General features: G+C 36.7%; 2 protein-coding genes across 17 annotated transcripts in view; one reads left to right on the top strand and one right to left on the bottom strand.

The window, feature by feature from the left end:
• The window catches only part of MYOCD (myocardin), a 157,139-nt gene extending 146,095 nt beyond the window's left edge, over positions 1-11,044 (top strand). For 6 of the 7 annotated variants that reach the window (XM_058173173.1, XM_058173174.1, XM_058173175.1 and 3 more), the window contains 7 exons: positions 782-907; positions 1,556-1,812; positions 2,528-2,675; positions 4,989-5,939; positions 6,598-6,711; positions 8,200-8,257; positions 9,770-11,044. In XM_058173173.1, the coding sequence (XP_058029156.1) occupies positions 782-907; positions 1,556-1,812; positions 2,528-2,675; positions 4,989-5,939; positions 6,598-6,711; positions 8,200-8,257; positions 9,770-10,338 (2,223 nt within the window). In that variant the 3' untranslated portion in view covers positions 10,339-11,044. Of the gene's footprint in view, positions 1-781; positions 908-1,555; positions 1,813-2,527; positions 2,676-4,988; positions 5,940-6,597; positions 6,712-8,199; positions 8,258-9,539 lie in introns of all 7 variants that reach the window. The other variant, XM_058173180.1, reaches the window with a different exon arrangement.
• Positions 11,045-11,228: 184 nt separating this feature from the next.
• Positions 11,229-24,575, bottom strand: part of MAP2K4 (mitogen-activated protein kinase kinase 4) — a 71,803-nt gene continuing 58,456 nt past the window's right edge. For 7 of the 10 annotated variants that reach the window (XM_058173190.1, XM_058173183.1, XM_058173185.1 and 4 more), the window contains 2 exons: positions 24,020-24,120; positions 21,774-22,377 (listed from right to left, as the gene is read on the bottom strand). In XM_058173190.1, coding sequence (XP_058029173.1) covers positions 22,290-22,377; positions 24,020-24,120 — 189 coding nt within the window. In that variant the 3' untranslated portion in view covers positions 21,774-22,289. Of the gene's footprint in view, positions 11,915-21,773; positions 24,121-24,575 lie in introns of those variants that run through there. The other 3 variants (XM_058173189.1, XM_058173184.1, XM_058173182.1) reach the window with 2 other exon arrangements.

Here is a 24,575-nt window from a genome sequence, read left to right on the forward strand (position 1 = left end):
ATGCATGTGATATGCTGCATGGAGAATTACTAAATAAAAGTATCCCTTGAGGAGGTAAAATAATGTATAGATCCAGCCTACACATATCAGATTCAAACCGCGAGGTACAACGGTTAAACACAAACTGTTTAATCAAGTCCCTTATAGTGAACATATTTGTATTTGCAGAACTCCAGCTATAGAAGATATAGCACACATATTATTTGAGTGTCAACTATATTAGAAAGGGAGAGACTTTCTTATAGTCAAGTTTGTCCATAGTATGGACATAATATGGACAAACTATCAGACAAACAAATTATTGGGATCCTCATATTAGAACTACACATTTCATATGCGGTCAGAACTCAAAAATCACATACAACACAACCCTTTATTTGAATAAAACAGTTTAGTTGGGCTCTACATGTAGATGCTGTAAAATTGGGGTAAATTGTAGAGATGACTCAATAACCTAATATTTTATTCCTTAGTTTATCTTTTTTATTTAACCTGTTTCTTGTATTCCACTTTTATATATGGTTCTGTTGTGTCATGTATTATGTTTTATTCTGTATTTTGATATGTCCCATGAGCTAATATATACATTCAGCCCTTACTACAATTTTAAAAAATGGAACAAAGACAAGGTAACCAGCTGTCAATCCAACTAGTGTAGCTCACTGATATATGCCTTTATAAATTGCCTGCCTGCACCAATCTTCATGAAACTATCTACATGATGGCATAATTGTCACATGTGTATTCAATGGTGGTTTTTTTGTTTGTTTGTTTGTTTTAGGGCCATTCCCATAGTTCTGAAAATGATATGGCTGATTCGTCATCTCTGCAAAATAGTCAGCCAGAAAGTCCAAAACAGCTCAATGGGCAGCAGACACCTCCTATTCCTATTACTACATCTGTAAAGGTATTTTAGTATCTTTCATAATTTAGACAACTGTTGACCAACTAGAGCATAACCATGATTGCTCTGAAAGAGAAATGCTGGTTTTAAAAGTAACTGAAATATTTCTGAAATTACAACCCACAAATATGACTACTAAGGCAATTTTGCATAATCAATTAAGTAGAGTAATCAATCAGAAAGGCAGTTAGTGTTATATAGATGCATCTGTTTTGCCCTGCTGTCATTCATGAAGCGGACAGATTTAAGCTAGGAAGTTCCAATTTAGTTATTTAAAAATACTTTGATTTTTAAATATTATACTTAATACCCTGCACTCAAATGCAAGGGTCCTTTGCCATTTTGAATTATTTTCTATGTCTTCTTAAATGGCAGCAGATGGAAAATCAGAATATTTGAAAGGAGTGTGCACCTTGTACTGTGTGAACATGATGCCAGTTGTATGCATATAAAAGGAGGAAGAGTGAATCAGGTTTCTCTTATATTTCTCACCCATCATTTTGAAGCTCAAAGGCTTTTGAGGGTACTGAATACCAGAGGTAATCCTCCAGAGAATTCAGACTTAGCAAGAAATGGGTTAATTAGATAGGCCATTCAAAAGTTCTGGGTTCCAACTGACCTTTCTGATATTTTTTTGCGTGGAACACACAGTCAAAATCTTCAAGTGATGGCAAGAATCGCCACAAAAAACCTAAGGAGATGAAGCCCAAAGTGAAGAAGCTAAAGTATCACCAATACATTCCACCAGACCAGAAGGCAGAGAAGTCTCCTCCTCCCATGGACTCTGCCTACGCCAGGCTACTGCAACAACAGCAGCTCTTCCTGCAGCTCCAGATCCTTAGCCAGCAACAGCAGCATCGACACCAGCAGCAGTTCAATTACCCTGGGTCACATTCCTCTCAGCTAAAGTGAGTTGCTGGTGGAAATGTTTTTCTGTCTTCCTGAGGGACCATTTGTAACAGAGCTATGCCACCATTTGACGGCGTGGCTGATTAGCATCCTTTAAATATTAGACTTCCATGTTTCAAATATTCCTACTTACTGTCCCATTTGCACACTGGGAATGAAGGATCAATATATATCCAGTAGGTTTGGGTGCCCTTGCTGCAGAAAATGAGAAGAGTTTGGGACTTAGGACTTGAGCTGCTAAACTATGAATTCTTCTTTAACTTGGAGACCTTGAAATAAGGGCGTGGCTGATTAGTATCCTTTAAATATAAGACTTCCATATTTCAAATATTCCTACTTATATCCGCTGGGTGTGCTGCTTGCACACTGGGAATGAAGGATCAATATATATCCAGTAGGTTTGGGTGCCCTTGCTACAGGAAATGAGAAGAGTCTGGGGCTTAGGACTTGAGCTGCTAAACTATGAATTCTTCTCTGACTTGGAGACCTTGAAATAAGCCTTTTAAGGAGAGCACTACAAGCCTGTACTTGGCCAAAGCACCTCTCAGTTTGAAATTCTGCTAAAGTACTACTATTTTGTACTGAAATCTCAGGGAAAAAATGATAGTGAATGCATAATAAACTAGGATCAAAACTGATAACATTGACAATTGACACCGATTTAGAAGCAAAAAAAGAAATCACAATAACAAATGTTGCTCCTGTTTTTTTTAGACAACCAAATGAGCCTAAAATCTCAGGCTCTTCCCCTACGACAATCACCAATAATCCTCTTTCTCCAGTGAAGGGAACCTTTTCTGGGCCATCTTGCATTTCATCCCTCAAACCAGGTCCTCTCCCATCTAATCTGGATGACCTTAAAGTGAGTATTATGTGCAGAGTATGGTGTAACAATGTTTTTTTTAAATTTTTATTTTTTATTTATTTATTTTTTATTTACATTTATATCCCGTCCTTCTCCGAAGACTCAGGGCGGCTTACAGTGTATAAGGCAATAGTCTCATTCTATTTGTATATTTACGAAGTCAACTTATTGCCCCCCCAACAATCTGGGTACTCATTTTACCTACCTTATAAAGGATAGAAGGCTGAGTCAACCTCGGGCCGGGCTTGAACCTGCAGTAATTGCAGGCTGCTGTGTTCTAATAACAGGCTTCTAACAGCCTGAGCTATCATGGCCCTGTTAGAAGACACGGAAATTTATAGAAGGTTTAATTATAGTTTATTGAATCAATTGCAATGGCCTTCATTTGCCAAAGGCTAAACCAGAAACTGCAACTTACTGTATATACCAACACACTATACCACAGCCAACGAACATCATCCGCACCACACTTCACCCCAATACATACCCAAGTATATGTTGCTGATATGGGACAAAATGGCAGTAAGAGTCTTTTTTTTTAAGGTGTTAGAAAGTTAAAAGACCTTTGGTCCCAGTGACCAACCCAAATTGGATCCAGCAACATTATCCTGGGACACATATATTTGCCTTCATTTGTTTTAGAAAGGCTCTTCCCACGCCAAAGGCAATTTCCAAAATTATCCTATTGGGAGTCAATTTCAGTCCTTCAGGGGGATTCCCCCCACCCTGGTTTTTAATGTGTAGAAGTGGAGACAGGAAGCTTCTGAAAACCAGCCCATTTCCTTCTTATCCTTCAAACCTTCAGATGCAGGTTTCGAATGATTGTGGTGCACATTATATGTTTAAAGTGGAATTGGGATTGTTTTGGTTGTTCTCAGCGGCTCTTTCCCATCCTGAAAATCCCAAAAAGAGGGAGAAACATATTCACAGTCACTCTATTGAGATTACCTTCTGAGGCTCTTGGAAAATGAAGAAAGCTGAATTGAGGCCCCTTAACTGTCACACACTGCACATTACTTTACATTAGATGAAGATCACATTACAGTTCAATGCTTTGTGTAAGCTTTATGTAAGCTGATTCTTTCAAGTCTGTTGTTTGCTAACTCAAGCAATTTAACCAACATGAAAAAAGTCTTCCTAAGTAGTGCAACAGTTAATTAAAATTTCTGTTATTTTCAAAATTAAAATTGCAGCACTTTAACATGCAGTATTTGGCAAATTGTGATTTTGTGTGTAATCATACAATGATGTGGATGTCAACCTGAAGCCATTCTGGAGGGTCTTCAGGGCTGCCACAGCAAGGCTGGTTGGAGCTGCAGGAATGGGAGGTGGGAGTAGAGATAGCTGAGGACTTGTAGCCAAAATAAAAATTATATCTCCTGGGAATCAAGGACGTTCCCACCAGATGCTGGGGAAGTACGGACTGAACCCAACTGGAGTGGGGACTGTGACCTGGTTGGACCATGTGATGGACATGTGGACTGGGGGAAGGAACTTTGAAATTAATTTGGATGGGGAAAACCTCTGGACCTTCAGAGTTAGGTTTTCACCAGATGTGCCAATATGACATGCCTAATAAATTTGGGCTTCAGGGAACGCCTTGGCCTCAGAGTTTTGATTGCATTGGGTGTGTTACTTGAAACCCTAACAATGGATTTGAAGAAGAAAAGGTGGTTTGGCATACATATGTAAAATTCCCTTTTGGTCAATGTAAGCAATTACTTAAAGGTACTCTATCTTTTCCTATATGTGACTCCCGGAAAAAGTATGATTTTGATTCTGGATCTTTGCACAGTCTTATAGTCAATGAACTTATCTGAATTCTGAGGTAACTTATCGGAATTCTGGTTACCTCAGCTAAACCACCTTAACATGACTTCTTTGATCCACACTCTGCTTTACTTTTACATAAATTGATTGATGTATATCTAGAAACTCTGCATTAGAATCACCCTGACATATATGAATAATAACACAGGCTGAATTTAGACAAATATGTGTAAGACAAAGGCACTCATTCTTAATTCAAACTCATTACTGTGCAGTATGATTTAATTATTCCAAATAATCCATTATAGAAATCCATTAGAAATGACAATGTTGTACCAGGTACCCCAGTTTAGAGTTAACAGTTAATAGCAGTTTCTCTGAAGCCTAGATAATAATAAGATCTCTATGTCAGCACAAATGATTCTAGATTTAGCTTTTGTTTGGCTAAAACAGTTTGATTAAAAGAAGTTTCTTTTTCAACAGTAAACATGCAATAAAGTAAAAATGGAGGTTGACACTAATGAAGCCATTTTATCACAGGTGTCAGAATTAAGACAGCAACTCCGAATAAGGGGACTTCCTGTGTCAGGTACAAAAACAGCCTTGATGGAACGTCTTAGACCCTTTCAAGACTGCAGTGGGAATTCAGTGACTTCTTTCAATGAAATAACCACTGTCACTTTCCCAGTAACCCCAACAAGCTCTCTCTCGAGTTATCCATCACAGTCTTCTACCAGTCTGTTATCCAATGGCTTTTACCACTTTGGCAGCACTAGTTCCACTCCACCCATCTCTCCAGCTTCCTCTGACCTTTCAGTGAGTGGCTCCTTGCCAGACAGTTTCAACGAAGGACCAATGTCTTCCCCACAGTTTGTCTTGCACCCTTCACCTGTGCAAAGTGGTTGTGAGGAGAACCTGGTGGGAAGCATCAACGGAGGTGGCATCCAGCATGATGTTGAAAGGGTTGACACAGAGAAAGACAAAATGTTAGTGGAAAAGCAAAAAGTAATCAATGAGCTGACTTGGAAATTGCAACAGGAGCAGAGGCAAGTGGAAGAGTTGAGAATGCAGCTCCAGAAGCGCAAAAGAAGCCATGGACTGGAAGATAAGCAGCCCCCAGCACGTGTATTTGGTTTTCCAGTCAAGCAGGAGAATGCAGTGTCCAGCTGCCCATTTGCCTCTAAGCAAGCTGCCTTGAAAGGTAAGGCTAGCAATTCTGAGGCATTAAGTAACTGTGGGACACCTCAGATGCCGCATCTTGTAAATAGCCATTGTATGGAACCTTCTGGACAAAATGGCATACTGTCTTCCACATTCCTAAGCCCACAGTGCTCTCCTCAGCATTCTCCACTAGAGGCAGCGAAGAGTCCTCAACATATTAGCCTTCCACCCTCACCAAACAGCCATTACCTTCTCTCCATGTCTCCTAGCCATCAGGGAGAAGGACGCAGCAATTCTCCACAACCCAGCCGCCATTTGTGCACAACTCTGGTAAGAAAATACACATATTTTGCTCTTGGAATTTACTCATCAGCCTTAAAATAGTCAGTGCAAGCAATCCAGTAATAAGAGTCATATTTTAAAAGGAAATATTTCTGGGGGAAGAGTCAGGAACCATAACCACCATCACTATTTCCAGTGACGTTAGATGTAAAGAAACAGCTGCTTAGATATACTTATAATACTTGGACAACTGTATACAAAATCTCTCAAAATAGGCAGATCCCAGGTTGTTTGGGGCTTTAAAATATAAACATGACACTTTGAGTTCAGTCTGAAAATAAATTGGGAGTAAGTGCAGATGTTTTTAAACTGGTGAGATGGGTTCCAGGCATTGTTTCAGCACCGAATAGAACCTCCATTATTGAATGTCTTCCTTGGATCATTTGGAAATGGAGTTGGTTTTATGGGTTACGTGAGGGTGAAAACTAAGCAAAGTTTCCTTTGCATCACTTCAGTAAGATTGTATCAGCGTGGAAAAAATATTTTTTGGCAAAGATCTGGATTCATTTTTTTTCTTTCTTTGGGGTTGCATTAAGCTATGATTGACACTAATATGTAAGAAGTTTTAGCTTAGGGGACTTCAGATGCAGCTGCCAAGGAACAAGGATTCGACTGGATTCCTACCATTGATTTTGCTTCCATATAGGTGCCGACACAAGGGGGCCCAAAGTATTCCGTTCTGTCTGCCAGCTTTTGTAAATCCAGTGCTGCTCTCCCAGAGGGAAAACAGCCTCCACCTTATGCTGATGCTGTAAAACAGGTAATGATCCAGGATGCTATTTTAGGACTGTGCTTGGCTACTGGTGGTTTTTAGTATTGTACCGTTTCATCACAAACACAACCTGTTGCAAGGATTCGTAACCTTTTTAAGAGTCTGGTCCTTAAATAAAGGAGTCCTTTTATTTTGAATGCATAAAATAAATACATGGATTTACAGTGTAATATAAAGGAAACTAATTGTGCTCAAATATAGCTATCAAATGATTAAATATGTAATACAGAAATATATGTTTTTATTAATCCATATACACAATACTCTTTTTTTAGTTCTAATATTTTTAGCTAGTGAGATTTCTTGAAGTTCAGAAATTTTATTGCAGTCTAGAGGTCATAGATTACTTTGTTGTCAACATAGAAGCTAGTAAAAATAAAATGGTAATATTTTCCAATTCAGAGGAAATCTAACCATGGACTGAGCAGGAAGGAATCCACACATCCTAGGTTAAAATCACCTGATTATGTGGCCCAAGCAGAGGGGGAAGAAATAAAATAATGACAAACCTGAAACTCTGAGACCCATGCTCAAGTTGAGCATTGAGTCTGGGCTAGTGGTGAATTTACTAAAGGAAAAATGATTCTTCCTCTGGAGTTACAGGATTATTAACTTTAATTTATTTGGTCAATGAAGTACAGACAATTGGAGCCATTCCTTTGCAGTCCTTCAAGGCTTCTTATTTCAGCTAGCTTCCAAACCCCGGCTCTGTGGTAATGCTGGTATCTAGTTATCTAGCTGATCTAGCATCCAGCTGTCATAGTGTGACACTGCAATTTACAGAATTAAAATAAAATACAAACCAAGGAATTAAGCCAACTTTTTTTTATTAGAGGTGAAGTAGCCCTGGATTGCATTCACTTGAGTCATCTAGTCTCCTCCCTCCCTCCCTCCCTCCCTCCCTCCCTCCCTCCCTCCCTCCCTCACTCACTCACTCTCTCTCTCTCTCTCTGAGAAGTTGCAACCCAAACAAGTAAGAACTGTAAATCTGCTGGAATTATTTCTTAGTAAATATGAAAAGGATGAGGTTGAATATCTTAGGGAATCCAGGGAGGGATTTTCATTCTTGTTTAATATTTGAAAAAAATGGGGCATTAAATAATACACCTTAGAGCATATTAACCCCCTGGGTCACATGGGCAATACTACTATTAACATTTTAACATTCATACAGTTGGCTGAGGGTTGTAGGAAAAATGAGACCAAGTCGTACAAAATATTCCCTTGGTGTTTCTTATTTTTTAAACCTTTCAGTATTCACAATACATTGTTCTAGGTTTTAGCAGTTATGGTCAGCTCCGCCTCCAAGACCAGCAAAAGGGGACACAGGAAACCACCTGCAACCTTGGGAGTCACAGATTACTCATACTACAGAATTATGATATCTCAATCCCTTAAGAGTGATTTCTTTTACAATAAAAATATGTAATCCATTTCCTCACTTCCATATTTCTTCTCCTTCTTTTCTTGCTGCAGCAAATGACTCAAAGTCAGCAGATGGATGAACTATTAGATGTGCTTATTGAAACTGGAGGTAGGTGATGCCAGTAGAATGAGGCTCTTGGTTCTAACCTAGCAATATAATGGATATAAACTTCAGGCTTATACAGCAGATATTCTGTACTTATCGGGTATGGGGAGGACTGAAATCCATCATGGATTCCATGCACTTCCTGAAGAAATATGTAGCTATGTAAATAGCTGTTGCCTAGTTAATTATCCTAAGCAGCATTCAATCTAAGCACTCCCGGGATCTGCCTGCTAGAACAGCGATTGACCATTTTAGAAAGCTGATAGGTTTTGCCATATTTATATGAAGTGATTAAGAAGAAAGAAGCAATTCTGGAAGCTTAGCTGTTTTTAGCAACTCCCAGGAATTGGTCATAGAAACTGTTGTGGTTTATCTTGTCAATTTGTATCTCAATTTTCCAAGATTGAATAAAAGGATTTGAAATCAGTGACAACCAAAACATCATTAGAAATACAAATGCATTCAACAACAATACAAATATTGAGAACTTGTATGCAAGAATAAAAAATAATGCTGAATAAAATCAGGGGAAAACCAGACCGTAGGTGAGAGCTGGCACTTTGTAGACCAAGAGAGAAGATGCTACAAAGGGCAAAGGAAGGGACCAAGCTCTCTGAAAAATAACATTGGACACCCATGTGTCTTCTGTTGCTTCCTTTGGTGCACAACAGGCTCCCTATTCTAGAATACCTGATTTTTCAAAAGAATTGTTTTTAAAAAACTGAAAGAAGTGGGTATACTCTGCAGATTTCTTTTGGTAAAATTTTTTATATAAACCTATAGAATTAAAAAAAAAACAATGGTGGGTGGCTGCTGCTCACTGCTTTGCTTCAAAGTATGTCCCCAAAGCACCAAGAGGCAAGGCATTGTGGATGGGAACATTCTGTGAGGAACACTGGAAGCATTTCCTTCTGTTTGCCTTCTGTTGTGAGCACTTTATGATGTGAATGTGTAAGCCTCTCTATCAGCCTCGGGCATTTTGGGAGAGAACCACAAAATACTAGATTCCACAATAAAACCTTTGTAAATGTTTTTCCTCACTAGCTTCTGTCTGCTGCAGTGAATCACGTACACAACTTTAATGCCTTCATGCCTAATTTAAATGTTTTAACCATTTCTTACCCTTTGCATGCTCAAGCATGTGTACACATATCTGTATGACCAGTCCTTATTCTAATAATTCTTTACATCAGCTTTTTCATTGATTCTAGGCAGGCATTACAAACACCACTTATAACAACTTTGTCTTATATTAACACAGCTTCATCACTACTTTCAATTGCAGGCATTTTATATGATCTCCATGTTCCTCTCACCATCCCTTCTGTACCTCTTTGAGCTAGTATAGCCTCAAGTAAGATTTTATTCAGCCAGAACAAAAGGTTGGAATGTGTCATTGCAATGGCAGATGCTATTGGGAAGTCCTGTTGCACAAGCAGAAGGGTATTCACTTAACATTGGAAGTAGACCCAAAGAGGTTTTGCTCTTGACTTATCATATTTGGTTTGCAAACAGAAATGCCTGCAAATGCTAAAGAGGACCGCCCTTGTCTTCAGAAGGTACCTCAGATAACAGTGTCTTCAGGAACGTCTGGAACACCCTTGTTACTAAAGGCATCCACTGCATTTGAGCAAAACACCTCAAACCAGCTCCCCTTTGAACGCTGTTCTAGCAATGACAGTCATTTGGAAATCTTGTTAAATTCCCACAGTCCTCTTGGGCGGTCAAGTGAAGTCACCCTTCTGAAATTGGGTACTGAGGAACCTCACTTTGATGGAGCAATGGAAGGATTTTCTAGCAAGGCTGCCGATGAATTAGTCTCACCTCATGAGATCCTGCCAACTCCCCTCTCGCCCATGGAGACTCAGTTGTCTCCCTCATCTGGTGAAGGAACTGGTTTGCACATGAGCTTCACAGAGTCTCCCTGGGAAACAATGGAATGGCTGGACCTCACACCACCAAGCTCAGCCAATGGTTTTGGTTCCCTGACCACTACAGGGCCCAGCATCTTCAACATCGATTTCTTAGATGTTACTGATCTCAACTTGAATGGCACTATGGATCTGCACCTACAACAGTGGTGATCAAAGTAAAGCTTAAGGATGGGGAGGAAACATACCACAAGTAATTTCCATGGAAAGAATTAGAAGACTATTTTAGAATGTTCTGGAATAATGCAGAGTGCGCAAAAGGAACTGGAGTCATTTTCCCCAGGACATAATTTATCTTTTCACTATCAATGGTTTCACAAAATGATTGTTTCCTTTCCCTGCTACTCAAAATAAGGAATCCTTCATTTCTAACACAAATTCCTCCCTACCCTTTGTAAGGAAATCCAGTTGCTCACCATCAGTTTCAACCTCTTCCAGAAGGAGATCCTCTATGCAAGACAACTGTACATTGCCCAGACTTATCAGTATTGGCTCTAACAGATTTATCAAACTATATGACTCTGTTATGAGCATATTTGTAGATCCCATACACTGCTCCTTGGGAACCTTTGCCTTTCATGCTTATCATATATATGAAGAGTTTTACTGGGGATTTCCCTCCCCTCCTTTTCAAGTCATCTTGATCCGATGAATCAAGAGATCATCAACTTTTTACTATCTATTTTCAAAACTGAAATAATCTTCCAGTGTTTCCCTGAATATTTTTCTCTTTTTGAGTTTATTTATTCCTTTTGTTTTCTCAGTTTTAAAGATACATGCAGCAGACCTGAAGTAATATGATTTATTTTGTAGTGGGCACTCTCCTCGGAAAAGATTTCAAAATGGAACCACAAGAAAATGTAGAAATAAGAGGTCTTTAATTGAGTGTAATTGGAAGAGTGCCTCCATGGCCTCACCAATGTTCTGCTTTAAAGGTACATTCCTCCTTTAATAAGTACTTATCTCGTTTTTTATTTTTTTATTAAATTAAAATGTAAACATATATATATATGTATATAATTTGAGATACATAAAAGTTATAACAGATCAGCACGTAACCAGTATTAATCCATCATTCAAAATCTTTTAAACATTTAACATTTTGAACATAAATTTTGTTCGTGATCATTAGGTAGAAATTCCAAATAGTCATATCATCAAGAATAAGCAATAGCATCTTCACCCCTTATAAGAAGTAGAAGACGGGGAAGATAAAACCTTTGAATTCAGAAATCTCTATTCTTCAGATCTATTTTTATTGGGTTGCCGTATCTTTATGAATGTGTCAAATAGTTTTATTCAGTAAGACCCAATGTTTGTTGAATTGCCCTCATGTTTCAGTCTCTTTTCTTTTGAATTATTTGCATATATTATTTATGGGGCAAAATAGCAACCACGTCCTAGTCTTTTGATACCACAGCTCCTTGAAACAATACTAAAAGCACAGGAATTGAAAGTAAAATTAGAAGAAAAGCTATCTTAATTTAAGACCAGAAATTGCTTGGTGTGGAACAGTATGATTTTTGTCTCAGCTGTTATGTTTTGTTGTTGCTCTTGTTTTCTCCTTTTAATTCGTTTTTCCCTGAGAGGTGCTTAAGCTGAGATGTGTTCTGTATAAGTGGAAAAGCAGCCTTTCTGAATTTCTTTGATTTCCTCAATCTACTGCAATTTCCCATGTTTCGTATCTGTTGCCATTCTAGAGGCTCCATCAACCCTCAAAAATGCATCTCTGCAAGTAAGGGAATAAAATCAGAAAAACAGAAGTAAAGTTCCTTTTGATTTTATCTGGATCCAAAGCTGTTATATTAATACTACAATTAATTTCTAAGTATCTGAGAGAATGATCTTGCTGCTGTCAGGATTATAAAATAGTGGATTGTCCACATCTTCAGAAATCTTAATAGCTAGTTTTGAAAAGAGATGACTGAAGCAGTGTTTTTGCTTTTCACTAAGTAATAAAAACAGCCCCCAAAACCCCTTTCAATAAACAAATTGTTATTCCATGATTAGTGAAAGGCGTTGCTTCCAAGTTCTTCTTCAAGCCAGCCTTTATATTATGAATTTTAAATCTTATACCTAGCCATGACAGGCAAATGTTGCAGGCTATTCATATTTAGCAAATTCTGAATTAAAGGTAACAGAGAGCATATAAATTGGATTGTTTCCTATACTTATTCAAAAGCATCCAAATCTTTAGATAACACAGCCTCACTTTGTGTATATGCATAGTTTCTGATGCTTGGGGTCCAGGGGATTCCAACCTTCCCTGTTTTTCATCCCATTTTCCTGTCCTGGCTGACATCGTCAAAGTAGCCACTCTTCCAGTAGTCTGTCTTACTCCATAGCATTTCTCTACTTCTGAATTGCCAGAAATCAATCCAACCATTCCTTGCCGCCTTCTTATGGTTCAGAAATCTTATATTTGTCACTTTTGCATAAAAGACTATAATAAATAAAATCTCTCATTACTGCTATTTTTCAGTAAGGCTATGCAATAAAAATGTAACTGATTTGAATAATTGGCAACCCCTGATAAACTATAACTTTTGTTTTGACATGTACCCATTTCTTTTTAATCCCTGTTTTATCTTAATTTAACTTTTATATAGTACGAAAGTGGGAAGAGGGGAACCTTGACTGGAAAAAAAACTGTTTTTATTATTGTTGCTTCTGTCTTGCTTAGATTTTAGTGAAAATAATTTAGTTTAGGCAATGCCCCATTATAGCCTATGATATGACAACCACATACCTACATTTCAGTATTTCTTAAAAAAAAATATCTGTGTATGTGATATAATTTGTGAAACAACAATATCAAAAGCCGTTCTTAACCTAATCGCTATCTCTAGATTACATTTAATACCTTTCAATAATAGTTCCAAATATAAATTCAGTTTGGAGGATAGATAGCTTTCTGTCATGTGCTAATCCAAATTGGGCAGTTTCTCATGAATGAAAAGTTTATCTTCCATTATTTCCTTAAATTCTTATTTTTGTGAATGCAAATTTCCCTGCATTCAAGATTTTGTAGGTTTGTTTTCAGAACTTTTTCATAAGTGTCCCTGTCAGTTGAGAACTGGAAAAAAATGTTGAAACATCTCTAGGTTTGGGTAATTGGACACATGGGTGTCCTGCATTTTTATAAACAAATTAACCAGAAGACATATCTTTCAGAATTAATCTTAAAATAAGTTGCAGTTTGTTCTATCACTACCCTAGGACTTCACTATATTTCAGTTATGCTTATTCTCTTCTAAATGGATATTAGCTATTAAGCTATTATGTCATTAAAAGTCTACACTTGCTTTTTCAAACCAATTACATTACTGAACTGCAGACCAGCTGTGCAAATTCATTCTTCAGTGGTTTTTTAAAAAAAATGTTTAAAAATCAGGTTACTTTGATTTTTTATTCCAAAAAGGAGTCTTGCTAATTCAGTCTGATTCGTCCTACATCCCTTGACATTTAAAGCATGCATCATAGAATACGTCGTACAGTCTTAATAGTTGATATTCATTATTTAAAGAATTTTTACTCACCATCTTAACTGTCTGCCAAACATACCTTTTCTTTTTTTCTATTTAATTAAACAAAGTGGCCAAACTATTACTGTTTTCCTGCAAAAGACGAAAATGTCTTTGGTAATGGCGTTTCCTTTAACAATTTGGTACTAAATATATCTTGTTAACTTAAATGTTTTAATTTAAATATTAATTCATAAATAAATAAAAAAGAAATGTATACATAGGCAATGATGGATAATATATGGAAGAAATATTTAAGGAAATGTCAGTTTAAGAAATCCCTATGGAGGACCAATTATTATAATGTAATTATAATAGCTACATTATTATATTGTGTTTATAATAATGTAACAGAACACAGTAAGTTCAATAAGGTGATTTATTCTCTACATAAATAAGGTAGACAGTGTGGCCCAGGGGCTTAAGATGCTGGACTGGGAACAAAGAGACTGAGGCTGTACTCTACCTTCAGTTACTGATGCTTCCTGGGTGACTTAGAACCATCACTGTCTCTTAGCCCAATTGATTTCATGGGATTGTTGCTGTAATGTGGGGGGAGGGGATGAATACTAGTGCTATACCTCTCTCAAGATGTATCCATCTTGAACTTCTGTATAAATGACAGGCTACACATCTAATAAATTACAAGAACAAATGAGAATGAAAAAGCTACAAAACCAATTCACTAAATAAGTGTTTTTTCTCTGGTGAGACTGGTCTCTCAGGACAACTTGGTCTACCCAATAATGGGATGGAGCATATGGCTTCTGTTTTCATCTTTCAGCCCCAAACCCAATCCAGGGGCCTTGGCAGTCAGTTGCTTTCACAACAAACTCTCTTTGTTAAATTTATGTTTTACTGACAAATTTTATTTCTCCCTTTATTCCTTTGTCAGTAAAACTGGGATGCACTTTATTTAGATCATTTCCACAGCAACTCTTTTTGAGTATCTGCTAATAGTTTCCCTATCTACATAATTAAGATAACTTTTTATCTTAGGAAGGAAAAACAGATTGTAGAGAGGTCCATGATAGGGCTATCGTATCTGGTCTGCAACCAGAGTGACCACCACTATTTAGCTAGTGAGTACAGGGAGAAGTAGGCTGCAATCCCAGGAATTTTGCAGTTCCCCATTGACTGACTGACTGAGCAAACTCAGTTCACTACAATTCTAATACCAGCACCAAACAGCTACAAAAGGAGCAATCCTACTTTTTATATTTTTTAAAAGTCTAACATTCAGCTCAGGTCCCTCCAAATGCTTACCAAGTGTCACCTCAATGCTTGAGACATATCCAACATAGCTGCTCTGGCACTTCTGTCAATCCAATAGGCTTGGAATGATAGCCCTAAGGATATCTACTGGGCGTGATAAAAAAAAATGATAAAAAAGGGGGAAGCCATATTCTTTTTTGACCACATCCGGCAGATATCTCTGGATGAGTCCATTTTTGCTTTGCCTCTTCACCATCTAGAGTGGAGCGAGGGTGCTAATATTCACCTTCTATTTTGAGATAGTAGCGCAAAAATAAGTGTAAGTTCCAGCACCAGTTCCTTCTTTTCCCTATGACAAAGCAACGTTTTTAATTCCTAGTGTTGCAAATGATAGGAGTGTATGTATATGGAGAGACAGTGAAAGAGATGTATCTTTCAGTAAAATTGTGTTCAAGATTTCTGACATTTAGTAAGAATATACAAGACATTTGGGAAATATTTTAGAAGCAAAAACAATTGTCAATAAACCAAGTGAACTTTCCTAACCACCGAGATGTTGGTTTGTGTATCTCATACATTATTTCTTTAGCAGAGGTAGCAAAATAGGCAAATACCATGTGAAACGATTGCAGAATTTAAAGCAGCATTATAAGGTTGTACACTGAAAGCTATCAATTTGCATTAGCATGTAGACATTAGGAGACAGATGAACCAGGACTTTTCCCATATAAACTCAATTTTAAGCACCATGAGTGATGAGCAGTGCTTATGAGCGATGCTATTTAAACTCAGAAAATAAAATGTGCATGTTGGATAATGACACATTAGTCTGTGAATGCAACTTGATACAATAAATTTGTACGCAGCATCACTGAGCTATCTCTAGAATGTCACATGTCAATGGGGCAGAACCTAGAAAATAGTAAGAGATTTTTTTAAAAAGCTAGGATAAGCCTGGGCTAAATAGACTGAACCTTAGGAAGCCTAGCTAGAAGTTTTCAGGACCAAAATTTAACAAAAGTACCAGCAAATAAAAACAATCTTCTTTGCACTGATGCAAAATTTCAAAAAGTTTCAAGAAATAATGAAGTGGATGTATCTTAAGCATTAGTATAAGCAACATTTTTAAATCAAGCAATACTTGGTATTGATAGAAAAGCAAAATCCAAAACAAAACTTTCCATACTTACTTTAATTTAAAAAAACATTTTTTCCTACTTCTTTCCTAACTCTTCTCATCCATCACTCAGAGTATATTCAGAGCTACATGAAAACAAGAGTTTTGCAGGGTAAAACGGTAAACCACTTGGCTTTTTTCTATCCCATTCCCCTTTGAACTTCAGTTTTCTTTTATTCCGTTAACAATACACCTTCTGACTAGTATCTTTCTTCTGTTTTCTTACATGCGTCATTCATTTTAGCAAGTTGAAGGTATCCTTTTCCTATTTAGTTTTTGCTATTATTAGACCATGCAGAGAATGATTATGCATAAGAAACAAAACATAAGACAAAGATAAGGACATTCAATCTTGTCCAATAATTGCATTATATTGTTAAGAATAATGGAAGTAATGAATCAAAAGTCCAGAAAGAACTTTAAATAGTCAGTTTGGCTCTAGTCCACCTCTTCCTTCATATGATTTCATCTACTGCGAAGCAAATTTTATTTTATGTCAATCAGTAACAGTCTTGATGTAAAATTCATAGCTTTTCTTAAAAATCATTTTGTTTCAAATCATGTAATCAGTTGACCAGTAATGCCACGAGACAGGCTTAAAAGTCTCAAGAATACCTCAAAAATCCGATTGTCTTAAACCCAGACAAAAGCTAGATAAGTCCCCATTCAAGCAGCACAATCTCATGTGTTTCTCTTTGCATGTATGAAATCGTAGAAACAAGGATATTTCTACCATCCTTTATAGGTTTGAGTTTTATGCTACTTTTTCAAGAGCAGTTAGATACCAATCAAGTGAACTGATAATCACCACAGGAGCCTTTGGAAAAATAGGTGCAATAGGCAGTTATATGTGCTTCAACAATGCAAAAGACTTACTTCTTTCTTGTCTTGAGTGAAAATGTTTGTCACAGTACTCTTCTAGTTTTGTGGATTCTCTTGTGGGAAAAACTAACAAGGCCTTCACAGAATGAGGTACTGTACATACCCTGCACAGAATTAATTATTCATACTGAGTGAATAGCATAGAAGATTTCCCAATGCAGTCAGAGCTGGCCATCTCTTCTTCCTGGCTGATTTTTAAAGTCTTCAAATAGCGAAGAGGGGCTTCTGTTTAAGCCACAAAACATTGGCCACTGGCATAGTGCTTCGTACCTCAAAGAACTAACTTTGAAAATAAGGTAAATAAAGCCTATTCCTCACCCTTAAACATTCTGATCTGTTCCTGAACTGTAAGTTACTAGATTTCAAGCAATAAGTGATATTTGTAGAGAAATACATTTATCAAGAAACCCAATCCAATCCTTGCTAGGTCTTTGATTGATCTTTCTTATTAGAATCCAGTAAGTGCTCTTTTGCTGTAATATCTGTGCAGTTTGGTTTTTTTTTTTTACTGATTTTCTGTAACTGAGCAGAATAGGATAGGATATAGCATTTTTGTGACAGATGGAGTGGTGGTGTGTGCTTCCACTACTAATAGTTATGTAGGCAGAGATCGGATATGGTACATACATGTGTAAAATGTGTACTTAAAATAGTGTTTTAATCTTGGTGCTATTAGGTATGTGATAACTTTAAGATTATATATAAACCTCTTAAAGAATCAGCAGCACTAATTGATACCCATAGTGATAGATTTGTCAAGGGAAATGGAAAGCATCAGGGAAATATATATTTAAAATAAATACATCTGTATATTTATTAAATAATTGTAAAACAATTCAATCAAATGAAGCAATCCCATGCTTAAAATAGAGTGGAATGCTAAACTATCTTACAAATTCATTCAAGGTGTCTATGAAAAATGCTGTGCTCACAAACTGTTTTTTTTTTTATTTGCATTTATATCCCGCCCTTCTCTGAAGACTCAGGGCAGCTTACACTATGTTGCATGTCTATGGTTTAAACTGTTGCATGTCTATGGTTTAATTTGTATGGGTTCACAAAGGCTCCAATGTGATCATCAAATGGAATGAAGAATTTATTTCCACTTCAGTATGTAAATGTCATTACATTTAACCTTAAAAGAGGAGCTCAGAATGAACACTGGATAACTGCTAAAGAGAGAAATATCCAAGATCTACATTCCTATTTATCTTTGTGTTTTGACAAATTACTTATCCACCATTCCTGGTATGCAAATTGTTAAGAAGCCAAGATTGACAACACGATTTCTGGTTTACTCCTCCTGTTAGATTTACAAGAGGAAGAAAAGAGGAGGAAATATTTTCTATATTTTATTGTGATGAGCTAGAAAATCCCGTTTAGGGTATTTTAGAGGGAGTGTGTGTGAATCCACACATGAAAAGGAACGGTTCACTAGATATCTTTCAATACTAGTCATCAATTACTACTTTGGTTTTTCTCATAAATCTAGACAAAGAATTAATTTATATTTGTCGTTACTATTTCCTGAAGCTTTCTAAAAAATAGGTTTGGAACATAAAATTCATTATGTTTACCAAATGAGTGTACCTACTATCGGATTTGTTTGGAAATCACAAATAAATTGTGCGTGTGTATATATATATCATCAGCATATAAAGGACTCTGTGCCATCAATATCTTCATGAGGAAGATTAGCAGAAGAACGGTTTGCAGACCTCAGTATCCGTATAACTATGGCCCTCTTAAGATGACCAACTTCAGTGGCTGAAATAGGAAAAAAGTTAACAGTTGCTGCATGTTAAAAATGTTAACTGTCTGTAAAAATCACTATTTAACGCATGGGTTTTTAATTGTACAAATGTTCACAGTGCACTAGTAGCCAGAATATTCTTTCACGTGCTTATTTTTTTTGTTTTTAATGTTAATATACAAAGAAGTTTGAAGCCATTCCAATGAGACTTTTTAAATAGCACTTGAATCCAGAAGTTTTAGGTGCTACACTGTTGTGCGGTACAGAACTTTAATGCCAGCTTTATCCTTATTTAAAAGGATGCTGTTAAACTACAAAAAAAAAAAAAAAACAAACCACACTGTAAATACATACACTGCTTACCTCTCTGACCAGCACTGCTGTACTTATTAAAAGAATCCTGTGATGTCACACTGAGCTTGTGTTTTAATGTTATTTTGTCAAGTCTACTAGTACGTGCTGTTCCGTTTCCATACAATATTACTTTAATTTCTTCTGTATCCTATCCAAATGACTCAGAATGGATTTTTATATTCACCTTGGAGGAAGACAGCCATGTTTACTGCTGTTAAAAAGATTGGACTGGAAAAAACATAATCTGATTCCACTGCTATTTTGTTAGTGAATCTTAAGAAAAACTACACATTTAAGGAAAGGTGTTCAGGGAAAAAAACAAAACACTTCTATGATCTTAGTATAGTCCTAACTAGAAGGCCAGCCACATCAGCTTCTACTCTCTGAATGCTAAACGAACACTAGAAATGTGGTTAACTCCTTCACAATTTTAATTTTAATTTTTTTCCTCTTTCCCTGTCCTCCTCCCAATTCCTCATATAATATAACCCAGGCTTGGATAAATGAATTAAAATGATTTCAATGCCTTTTTTAAAATCAATTAACAAAAAGAAACAAAAAGTCCCATCAGATATTGACAGATGGAATGGTAGTGATAAACAGGCATACAGCACTACCACCCACAAATGGGATTTTGATATTAAAGGGTAAATCACACAAATAAAACTGAGTAAATGGACTTTTTTCACAATGGTAGGATGTAAATAATGCTGACTTAGGACCAGTGATTGTTTTAATATGTTTATAAATTATATGGAATTGGGTGTCAAAATGGTAAAAACTTCAGGTGGTAAACAAAAAAATAAGCAACTGCAGAGTTCCATATTAGGGAGTAGGCATCTAAACAGCAGATGTCATTCAGTATGGGCAAGTTATGCACGCTGATGCCAAAATCCCAACTATGCACACAAATTAATAGGACCAGAGCGAGCAGTAACAATGAATATGTTGACATAGTGGCGTCAGGAAGGGCATCCGACCAGTAAACATGCTACTCCATCCAGTTGCCCCGACTCTCCCTGAATTAGCGCTTAGACAGTGCTTTACAGCCTTCTCTAAGTGGTTTACAGAATCAGCATATTGCCCTCAACAATCAGGAGTCTCATTTTACTGACCTTGGAAGGATGGAAGGCTGAGTCAACCTTGACCCAGTAAGAATAGAACTCCTGGCAGTCGGCAGAATTAGCCTGCAATGTTGCATTCTAACCACTGCGCCACCAGGGCTCTGAGAATTAAGGGATTAAAAAGTCATAAAAAGGGAATTTATATTTGCTGTAAAAAAAAACACACCAACATAAAAACTGGTATTAAAAATAGAGATGCCGGTATTATAATATCCTTATCTGGATCAATGATGTGACCACATCTGAAATGTTGCATGCAACTCTACAAGTAGTCTTTGCTTAGCCACTGGTTGCTTAACAACTATTTGAATATACAATGGACAACAAAATACAACTCATCTTCAAAATCACAACTTCGGCATACATCTGTGGTCACAAGATCACATTTTGGGTGCTTGGCAACCAGCTCACATTTACAACTGGTTGCAGTGTCCTGGGGTCACAGAACTGTAATTTGCGATCCCCCCCCCCCAATCCCCATTTCTGGCAAAAAAAACCACATGTATTTTGAGAGAATGGATGCACTTAACAACTACATGATTCACTTAACCACCATGTTGTCTTAATTTATGAACGTTGTAGAAATGGTTGTAAAATTGAGCCAGGTCACAACCCCGAAGACTTATGACAGAAATTCCAGGTTCAACTATGATCATTCTGTGAGGACTACCTGTAGTTTCCACATCTCAGAGACACTGTGGAGCTAAATAAGTTTCAGAGATGGCGGGGCAACTCAAGGGACTGGATCAGCTTTGCTATGAAGAACGATTGTGACGTGAGGCTTTTTAGATTAGAAAGAGGGAAATGAGAAGAGACCTGAGGTATACTAAAAAGTATGCATGGTGTGACAAGATGCAATGGGACTAGAAGCTATTTCCCCTTCTCAAAAGTATTAGAACCAGAGATCACCCAATAGGATTGAATCCTGGAAGAATCAGGAAATATGGAAAAGGGAAAACATTTTTTACACAATGCATGATTCAACCTTGGAATTCACTTCAATGCTGGCTCCCAGCTTGACTGGCTTCAAAAAAGGATTGGACTCAAGAAAATCATGGGGATAAATGGTGAGTAGCCTCGATTGCCTCTGAAGACCACCAACTGGAAGACCAGTGAGCTTTCTTGGGCAGTTGGTTGGCCACCATGAGAACAGACTGCCGATGGGCCAGGAGTCCAAACCAGGAGTACAAAGCTCACGCTCTTATAATGCCACTGCTGAAACAGTGAAGTTTTGAGATACATTAAAAATATGTGTAAGAAATGAATAGACCATTCAAGCAATGTTCTAGGTCTCAGTTGCAATAGTAGTTAAGTAATCATGATTATTTAGGTGATGCATCAGCAGAAGTGGTTCATGAGTCAAGGACAAATACCTGTTTAAAACTTATCAATGATCAAATAGAGCTTGTTTTTTGTTTAAGATGGCAAAAGAATCACCTTAATTCCACCATCTATTTTAATTCTTTTTTTCCACAAATAGGGGAAACTTGCCAGAGAAAGGTGGCATTTATTGATTTCCCCATTGCATACTTGACCTTATAACAAAAATTAACAAGGTCTACGTTGCATCCTTGATTTATTACAACTGACCTGCAGGCGAAAAAAAATAGAACTATTACATTAAACACTTTGATTCCATGTAGAATATCTTAAATAGAACAGGAAGTCAATTCAGGAAAAGTTAAAATAGTTGGAAGCTCTTAAAAGCCATCATGTTGTGAAACTCCATTTTACTTACAGACGATTAGGCAATATCCCTGCACATCAGTTTATCAATAGACTTTTATACATTTTTTGCTATAGTACAAGAAGAAAAAAAAATTAACCAGAGCTCACAATGTACAGTTCTTACACTATTTTCACAGCTTCTGAACACTATACATCTTTATAAACATACACTGTAATATAAATGCTGCACCCTTAATAGTATATTATAACAATCTATGATTAATATGCTAGAACTTCCATCGCACTGAGCCTGCGTTGAAAGCTACCTCCATTTTCTGATCAACTGCATGGAAATATTCTGCTTATATAAACAAATAATAGAATTGGGAAATGGGTCTCTATAACGATTATTCATTTTTTATTTTTTTGGCAAACACAAGAAAGAGCCAACAGAAAACTGATATGTAAGGCTGGGAGGCTCTGTACTTCTTTTGCCTGAAAGGATTAAAAAGAAGAATTATTGCATTACTAAAGACCAAATTCCATTCAAACAATATCTCATTTGTTATTCCATATGTTTTTGCAGGGGCAAAGGTTCCTGCTTAGACTGACCATTTTACCTCTTGAAAATTTATTAACCAAGAGTTAACTGGCTACAGCAATGAGATCTTGTTTCCGTTGTATTTTTTCTTACAAGGGTCACTTCTTTTCCACTGTCAGTTAGAAATGAGTATTTCATCAAATATAGCTGAAAAAATTAATACCAGTTTAATTTTATATGGCTTTTTTTCTTGGATTGATAATATTAAAATTCCTTGTTCTGTATTCTGTCCTTTGAAGAACTTAACACATTAATTCTCTTATATTATAAATATTGACTATGTGCCATCAGATTGGTGTTGGCTCAGCAATTTTCTCCATAATATATATCAATAAGCCATCATAAAAACTGAATTCCATTTTCAGAATAGTTCATCAGAAATTGAATTAATCATCTGAAAATACATCAAATTAATTAGCACCATTTTGCTGTGATTTTGGAAGTACAGGTTTTCTAACTGAAAAGGAGGAAGGAAGCTTATCTGCTCTGATACTGGATATCAGACAGGAAGCAGCGATCCAAATCACACCTGGAGTTATTTAATAAGGTAAATACAGCTATTCACAACTGCAGGTCATCCAGTGTCCTTTCCAAATGTGAAAGTTAGCCAGCTAATCACCAGGTTACAGTTAGAAATCAGGGGTCACAAGCCAGTTAAATTCCACTGAACAGTTTAATAATTCCTCAGTTCAAAATTTTATGTCATTGGTTAACAGTCTGTAGGATACCTAATTCTGCTGAAGACTGGTTTCCATGGAAAGTGAAAGAATACATTATTCTTCCCCTCTTATAAGTTGAATTGTTAGCTCTTTCAACGCACTGAATGTTTTTGGTAAAGAAATAATCCATTTTACATGATCACTCTTTCTTCCCCCAACATTATGAAGTTCTGCTGAGCCACACTGTTTTAAAAAATATACACTGTGGCTGAAAAGCAACAGAATTTCAACTCAATCTATTGCACTTTGTGAAGAAAAATATATTTATATATATATATTTATATATTATCCCCCGTTTGCCTTTGCTAGCTCCAGAAGGTAAAAGTAGCTCCATTTGGCTGCACAAGTTACTGTCTCCTAGGCAGTATTTTTTTTAATGTTTCGAATCAGATAGACCAACAACTAACTTCCTTTCCTTTAAATTAGTTGAAGCAGTTGAAAGAATTTGAGAATAAAATCCCTCCAGTAGCTGCTGAGAAGTTTCTGAGTTTAGAACTTAACTTTTAGGTGCTATCCAATCATGGTCAACAAATAAAATGTTACTTATTTCCACATTTTATGTATATGTCCACAAAAAGAGCAAAACAAAGTCTCTCTTTGACTTGACACTAACACTGTGAGTTTGGGTATTACATGGATGCACTTGGTAAGTGACAATGATATACAGACAGAATGGAGGAGAAACACCAACATTATTGCACATGGTGTCTGGGCGAGCATTAAAACACTGCAATATGGGGTGAAGATTCTGTACATCTTGCTTTCTCTCAGCACTTGCACTAGAGTTTTGATATAGCAGCAGTATCAATCAACATACATTGGTGAGCTGGGAGTTGTTGGCATTTGATCCAAGATTTTACAAACATAGCATGCAACATCCACTGTTCGTTCCTCATACATTAGAATGAAGGGATGTTTCTGGAAAGAAAAAAGGAACAAAACAGTCTCACTGTCAGTATATGTGATCACAAAAAGTATCTATAGGACATAAAAGTATTTAATGTCTCTATGCACTTTAAATTCTATGAACTATTGCCATGATTTCTACAATTTCTTATTAGGAAAAACAATCCTCACATGGTTTAAAATAGCCATAAAACCTTCAGAAAAAGAATTTGTAAATAAGACATGATTTGACTGAAGCCCTTCAAATGAAGTCTTCAAGTTATTTACAATACATTGCCATGCAAGTCTATTATCCAGGCACAGAATTTCAATTTTATAATCCAAACCTGGAAAAAAAACCCGGTTTGCACTCAATGCACCATCACTTAATTCTATATAAGTGCAATATAGAAGATATTCTACAGCATGAAAAATACCAATGTTTCCATTACAGAGCATCAATCTTTCTTCATGACATAATCACCTAA

The sequence above is a fragment of the Ahaetulla prasina genome, chromosome 2 (assembly GCF_028640845.1).
Source record: "Ahaetulla prasina isolate Xishuangbanna chromosome 2, ASM2864084v1, whole genome shotgun sequence".
Lineage (NCBI taxonomy): Eukaryota > Metazoa > Chordata > Lepidosauria > Squamata > Colubridae > Ahaetulla > Ahaetulla prasina.